Raw genomic sequence first — 7,683 nt, 5'->3', positions numbered from 1 at the left:
CAAATAACTTAACAACTAAAATTAAAAAAGCAGAAATACAGACCAAAATTATTACAGATCACAACCCAGTCACATTAGAATTAAAGGAACACAAGAAAACTAATAAAAGATGGAGACTTAATGAAAGATTATTTAATAACGAAAAGATTGTGAAAAAAGCGCAAGAATTATTGAAAGAATTTTTTGAATTAAATAAAGAACAGGATACAGACTTCAGGACAATATGGGATGCAAGTAAAGCTTTCATAAGAGGCTTTTACATACAACAAAGTGTAATAAGGAAAAGAAACAGAGAGCAAAAACTGGAACAAATAAGGAAGGAACTAGGAATAAATGAAAAATTATTAGCAAAATAACCAAAAAATGAATTAATAAACCAAAAACTAAAAATATTACAAACCCAGGCTTCAGCAATATTAAATAGTGAAATTGAGGACAATATTAAATGGATGAAAGAAAGGTCGTTCGAATTTGCAAATAAACCCAGAAAGATGCTAGCCTGGCAACTGAAAAAGAGACAAAAGGAAAAACTGATTGATAAAATAGTGGAAGAGGGGAGAACTTTAGATAACCCTGAGGAAATTAAAAAGTGTTTTACAAAATATTATAATAAGCTATATAAAGCAGGAAATGAGACAGAGGTTGAAATAAAAGAGTATGTGGAAAGGATATACCTAAAATTAAGAAAGAAAAGATTCAAGAGCTAAACTCCCCAATAACCACGACAGAGCTTCATCAAGCGATAATTAAGATGAAACTGGAAAAATCCCCAGGCCCAGATGGTCTTACCGCAATACATTACAAAAAATTAGAGGAACCACTATTATTACATATGAAGACACTCTTAAATAGAATATTAGAAGACGGGAAGATTCCCAACACCTGGAAACAGGCGCACATAGTAGTAATCCCAAAACAAGGACGAAATAAAGAGTTTATAACCAATTATAGACCAATATCATTACTTAATAATGATTACAAGATCTATGCACAAATATTGGCAACAAGATTAAAGACAGTTTTGCAGGATTGTATAAATAAAGAGCAGGCAGGGTTCTTGCCGGGCAGGAAAATGAGTGACAATATAAGAATAGTGATTGATATGATCGAGTATTTAGACATGAAACCAAGTAAGAAGGTAGCCTTTGTTTTTGTGGACGCGGAAAAGGCGTTTGACAAAGTATCATGGAAATTTCTAAAAATATTATTAGACCAGATGGACATGGGAGACCAAATCACAAGAGGGTTAAAAGCAATTTATGAACAACAAGAAGCAAATATTTTGGAAATATTAAATCAAGAAATCAGATTGGATCAAGAAATAAATGGAATATCCCTAGGAGAGAAAATATACAAAATAAGGGCATTTGCAGATGATTTAGTTTTAATGGTGGAAAATCCAAAGGAAAGCATAGCAAAGGCTCTAGAAAAAATGGAAAACTTTGGAAGGGTATCAGGTTTTGCTTTGAATAAAGAAAAAACGAAACTAATGGTAAAAAACATAGGAGATCAAGAGAAAAAGGAACTGGTAGAAAAATTTGGATTACAAATTGTAAAAAAAGTGAAATATTTAGGTATACAAATAACAATGAAAAATATAAATTTGTTTGAAGATAATTATAAAAAAATTTGGGAAGAAACAAAAAGAGAAATGGAAACTTGGACAAGATTGAAATTAACACTCTGGGGTAGAATTTCGGCTATTAAAATGAATATCTTACCAAAACTTCTGTTCCTTTTTCAAATGATTCCCATAATAGGTAAAGACGATTGTTTCAAAAAATGGAAAATGGACCTAACAAAGTTTATATGGCAAGGCAAAAAGCCACGGATCAAACATAAATTATTAACCGACATAAAAGAGCGGGGAGGTTTTGGACTCCCAGACCTGAGACTATATTACGATGCAGCATGCTTTACTTGGATCAAGGACATTGACATTTTGGATTTGGAGGGATGGAACAACAGATATGGTTGGCATGCCTATCTAATTTATAACAAAGTGGCAGTCCATAAAGAATTTCTAAGCCACGTAATTAGAAATGCACTATACAAGGTCTGGGTGAGGCATAGAAGGTTGTTAGAACCAAAAACCCCATGGTGGGTCTCACCGCTAGAAGTAATATCGGTTAAAAAGAAAAATACTATAGGAAGAATGGCAACTTACCAGCAGCTCCTAAAGGAAGAACAGGGCCAATTAAAACTAAGACCATACGATGAGGTGACCCAATACTGTACCACATGGTTACAATATCACCAAATTGCACAAATATTCAACCAGGATAAAGTAATAGGATTTGAAAAAGAAGAATCAAAATTACAAAAAGTATTATTACAAAACTCAAAAAAATATATATCCAAAATGTATAATTTATTATTAGAATGGGAATTAAAGGATGAAGAAGTAAAAGAAGTTATGATTAAATGGGCATGTGATATAGGATATGTAATTCGGCTGGACCAATGGGAGAAATTATGGAAATATGATATTAAATTCACGGCATGTTATACAATAAGAGAAAATTTTATGAAAATGGTGTACCAATGGTATTTAACTCCGGTAAAATTGGCTAAAATTTACAAATTAAAATCGAATACCTGTTGGAGATGTAAAAAAGAAATAGGAACAATGTTTCACATGTGGTGGGAATGCCGACCTATTAAACAATTCTGGAATGAAATCTATGAAGAACTCAAAAAGATGTTTAAAATATCTTTTAGTAAAAAACCGGAGGCATTCCTTTTAGGTTTAATTACAAATGATATCCCTGAAAATCAAAGGAAAGTATTCCTTTATGCAACAACAACTGCCAGGATGCTTATAGCTAAAAACTGGAAAGGCAGAAAAATTCCATCAGTGAAAGATTGGCAAATTAAATTTTGTGAATACATAAATCTGGCAAGACTCACAGCTTACATAAGGGGACAATCGGACCAGAAATTATTAAAAGAATGGGGTTGTGCTAAAGACTATATGAAAAAACATTGTTCTGGAGTTAGTATATTGGTATGTAATGAATGATGCTTTACAGGGTTAAAGAATAAGAAAAATGGTGTAAAAAAGCACAAAGATGGAAGTAATCTAATTAGACACAACAATACAGTAAGAGTAAATTTTTTGAGGTCTTAGAACAAAGGAAGGAAGTCAATTTGTGTTTATGTACGGAATGATATGGTTTTGTTCTGTAGATGTGTGCTTTTTTGTTTTTGTTTAGTTTCGTTTCCTTTCCTTTTTTTTTCCTTTTCCTTTTCTGTTTTTTTTCTATATGTTCCCGGGATTTTTGTCTGGATAGTATTATTTTGGATTCAATGTTTGTAATTTTTGTTATGATTCTGCATTGAAAATAATAAAAACAAACAAAAAGATGCTGCAACACTTTTTATATATTGCTTTTTAGAAGGAAAAGAGAGAGGCTGTTGCGGTGGATTCTCTTTTAGAGGGAAGGAAACTCTCTGCCGCCTTTCCGTTGGGAGTTTTGTTCTGAGGTCGAGGGAAACGGGATATTTTCTGTCACGTTCTATGATTTCATACTCATTCACAGAAACGCTAAAATCGCTTTGTGAACGCTTGATTTCTAATATATATGAGAACTTGCTATATATCCGTAATAAGTCCCTGGAGAGGCTGCTTCCTCCTCCGGCCCCAGCAGAAAACACAGCGCAATATTATCCTATCCCCGCGTCTTCCCTCCTCACATTCCGGGGGAGGCCCAGTCCCCGCTTCTCCTCCACCTTGCCCAGTCCCCGCTGCTACCGCGCTTCGCTGAGGGAACAGCCGAGGCGGCAGCGGCGGCGGCGCCATTTTGCGAGGGGCGAAGCGGCGCCTCTTTCCCCTCCCCCAGGGGAGAAGAGCGACGGGCGCGGAGGCGACGAGGCCGCCAATGGGACGGAGGCGGAGGCGGGCGGAGAGGAGGCGCGCGACGCGGGACCTATTTCGCGCGCTTCCCGTCGCGCGTCTCCCGACCCCGCTGGGCGACTTTTGTGGCGCCGGAAGCCGTGGGCGGGACTTCGCGGGCGGCTTCCTCCCCCCCCCGCGACTTGGCCCCTCCTCCGCCCCCTCCCTCCGCTTCTCCTTCTGCGTCCGCTCGAGGCGGGCGGGCGGGCGGACTCGCTCTCTCTCCCTCCATCCTGGTACTTGGGCGCCTCCATCCTGGTTTCTCAAGTGCCCGGACCCAAAACAGGAAGTAAGCGAGGCGCGAGGCGGGCGGGCGGAGAGGCGGCCGGGGATCAGGCCGGGCGGAGCGGAGGCGGCCATGGCCCTCCGGCGGCGGCGGCGGCGGCGGTTGGGGAGCGGGGGGAGCGGGGGGAGGGGCCTTGGCTGCGCCCGAAAAGCGGCGCCTCGGAGGGGAGGGAGGTCTCGGGGGGGCGCACACGGGAAGCGCCTCCGTCCTCTCCTGGGAGCCCCGCGAGGCTCCCTGGGCTTCTCCTTCCGCCCTTGAGCAGCGCTGTGGGCGACCCGAGGCCTTGGGGCACGAAGGGCGCTCTGCGCACTCGACCAGCGGCAGCAGCGACAGTCACGCGGGAGTCTCCTTCCCCCGGGGGGCTCCGGGTCCCCCCCTCGCCCCAGGTGGGCTTGCGCTGCCCAAGGCTCCCGCCCCAGCCTCGGACACGCTCCTCCGGGGCCCGAGGGGGAGCGGTGCTCAGGCATCCCCGCGCTCACAGCGCTCTCACGCGCCACCCCAATTCCAGGATTGCGGTCCTTTACTCTGTGGTCACGTTGGAGACCACGGGGTCCTGATGATAAATGGCTTATTGACACAATATCTACCACCTGAGCCTGCCACCCCAAAAGGCACCAGGCTGGCACCCGACTTGTAGTTTAACATGCTAAATCAGATGGGGAGCCCAGGTGCCCCACAGACTACACCCTCTGAGAAATGCATACATTTGACCCAGGTGTGTCTTTAACAGCTCTCCTATAGAAAAGTAACAGGAAGGTTCCCACTTCTGACACCCATGTTACACGCCACCTCCATCTCTGAGGGTTGTGAGGTTCCAGGAGGTCCAGGGTTCTTATTTGGACATTGAGGCCAGTGAGGGGACTGTGGTGTTTATTTGATAGATGGTTTACATATATATACAGCCTGAGCCTTCGACGGGGGCTCAGCGGGGGGGAGCATTACACGCTCAAAGAGTTCTTGCTTCTCCCATGGCTACAGTCTTCTTATTTGGAGATTGAGTCTACACAGCATTGGACATACAGTCTACAGAAATCAGCCATAGCCCTCTATCCCAGCTCACTGCCTGCAGACTGACACCTTTTTCTTAAGCTCACATCAAGGAAACTGCAATCCTAAAAACAGCTTTAACTAACAGAGTTGGAGGAGGGGGCCCACTGCTCTGCTACACGGTACAGAGTCTGCTAAGGGCGCATATCCCTGCCCTTATTTTCTCAATGGCTGCCCTGGTCAGCCATTGAATTCCTGCTGCACCTGAAGATTCATGGGACTTGTTTAAATTCTAACTTTTCCTGCTTCCAGAAATTTTGGGGCGTCTTTCCTCCCCTTCACAAACTTATAACAATACCATAAAGAAGGGGGGGGTGATCATACAATACATCAATATATCCTCTATCATCTCATTTATAAAACAAAACCCAAAACACCCGCCATATAAAAAATAATAACAAACAGTGTTAACTTACATTGCCCTGTGAAATGAATTTTGAGGCAGTTCACAGGGCCATGTTAGAGGAGCATGAGAATAAAGCAGATGGGGGAAACAGGGATAAGATGCTGTGCAGCATCTATTTTATAATGCAGAAATACAGTGTGCTTATGTGTCAGGGTGCCATAGGAGAAGAGGAGGAGTTTGGAGAAAAGGTTGTTATCCCATAAGTAGCCAGAACATCATCCTGCTAATTATTCTTTACTCCTTTCTCCTGTTGCACCCCTACACATATGCACTGCATTTCCATATTATGTAACATTGCACGGCTTCAAAACTCACACTGTCTCCAATTGTTCTGGCACCTCCTGTTCTCTACAGAATTTGGAACAAAAAAAGAATGTAGCGCTGCCAGTTTATCCCCCCACCCCCGGCCCTCTTCTTTTGCACCCCTGAAGTCTTGCATAATGCTGTCAGAATGTAGTGTGACACCTCCCCCCACTCCATTAACAACTTTTCTCACAAGCTGCACCCCATCCTACAGAAAATATTAATGCTCCAGCATTCCATTCCTCCCTCCCTAGTGTCAGGCTGGTTTTCCAAACTAATGGTATCTTTCCATCTCAGTTTTGTGTGCCCTGCCCATAACAGCAAAGTCCTGTGGCACCCTAGAGGCTGATCTACTCTAGGTTCAGTTTTCAAATTGTCTTGTGCTTATGGGTGGGGGTTTCATCCGAAGGACCAGGCAGTTGGGGAGTGCAACTGGACCAACCTTTGCCAGTGGGTCTAGCCACTGTTGCACATGCTGTGGTCACATCTGGACTGTGTATAAAGGCTACTTTTGAAGAGCTCTCGGACTGCAGCTAATGCTGAACACTGCTGCCAGGTTACTGGGGGGGGGGTGGTCATTATTCAGAGCTCTTACTTCAGTTGTGTTCAATCTGCGCTGACTTGTGATCCATTTCTGAACCCAGCTCAAAGTGTTCATTACCATCTTTAAAGCCCTAAATTATTTGGGCCCAGGCTTACTTGCTTCTATATGATTCTGCTCACCCATTAGCATTGTTGGCCATGAGGAGGGATTCCGCCTGGCATCCTGTCTCTTCCTGAGTAATGTCGGTGGGTATGCTGGTAATGCCCACCGGTCCTTTGCTGGTGATGCCCAGTCTTTGGAGTTCCCTCCTTTGGGAGATGGGCCATACAGGGCTGTCCTCCTTGCAGGCTTCCTATAAGCATGTGGTTGGCCACTGTGATAGCAGGATGCTGGCCTAGACAGGCATTTGGTCTGAATCAGACAGGGCTCTTAGGTTTTTATTGGTATGCTATTTTGTCTGTACTGTATTTATATTTTGTAAGCTGTTGTGAGGTCCATCTCTGGTTGAAAAGTGACACAGACATTGTAATGTAAAATAAGTAAGTAGTGAGATCTTCATATACAACACCCGGAAGTCAATTGTTTCTGTTTCACTGCAACCCAAAATGCACAGCATGTCACTGGCTTTGCACCCTGGAGCAGAAGTAGTTAATATGGTGCCCTCCAAATATTGATGGACTGAAGCTTCCACCATCCCTGACCATTCAGCATGTTGAGGGAAGCGGCCGGCCTTGTTCTGCATTCACCTACTGATGAATGAATAAATAACGTTTCTAAAAAATCTTCTCTTCTGCACAGAATCTTACATGCTGTATTGTATTATTGTGGTCACACTTAGTGCTTCAGAAAGAGAAACCCTCAGCATCTTTGTATGCCCCCTTCCAGGATGAATCCCTTCAATTAGGTTCTGTTTCCTCAAAAAGTGTCACACAAAACGTAGCCACTTCCTGCAGAACTTGTAAAGTCTTCAGTTAGCCCAAATGGCAAAGAGCCTCATTGCATTTTGAAGACATTTACTGAGATATTAGCATTCATGGGCCAGAGTCCGCTCTGCCATTTGCATGATCACCATAGACTTAATTAATAGCTCATTGCATTTCTTTTTATATCTTATAGCAGAATAGAACTGTTCCACTATAAAAAAGTGGAGGCAAATCCGTAATAGAAGCAGACATTGATGCAGTTCTGATAGGCTGTTCAAG

The 7,683-nt window shown here is 43.1% G+C and overlaps 1 protein-coding gene across 4 annotated transcripts in view; it reads left to right on the top strand.

Annotated features, from left to right (window-relative positions):
- Positions 1–4,064: 4,064 nt before the first annotated feature.
- Positions 4,065–7,683, top strand: part of DMTF1 (cyclin D binding myb like transcription factor 1) — a 167,471-nt gene continuing 163,852 nt past the window's right edge. For 2 of the 4 annotated variants that reach the window (XR_008332460.1, XM_053406096.1), the window contains exon 1: positions 4,702–4,896. Coding sequence is in view for 1 of the 4 variants with exons in the window: in XM_053406096.1 (XP_053262071.1) it covers positions 4,878–4,896 (19 nt within the window). In the remaining 3 variants the exon portion in view is untranslated. Of the gene's footprint in view, positions 4,185–4,701; positions 4,897–7,683 lie in introns of those variants that run through there. The other 2 variants (XR_008332461.1, XR_008332463.1) reach the window with 2 other exon arrangements.

The sequence above is a fragment of the Podarcis raffonei genome, chromosome 10, assembly GCF_027172205.1.
Source record: "Podarcis raffonei isolate rPodRaf1 chromosome 10, rPodRaf1.pri, whole genome shotgun sequence".
Lineage (NCBI taxonomy): Eukaryota > Metazoa > Chordata > Lepidosauria > Squamata > Lacertidae > Podarcis > Podarcis raffonei.
This window is presented reverse-complemented; position numbering and strand designations above follow the sequence as displayed.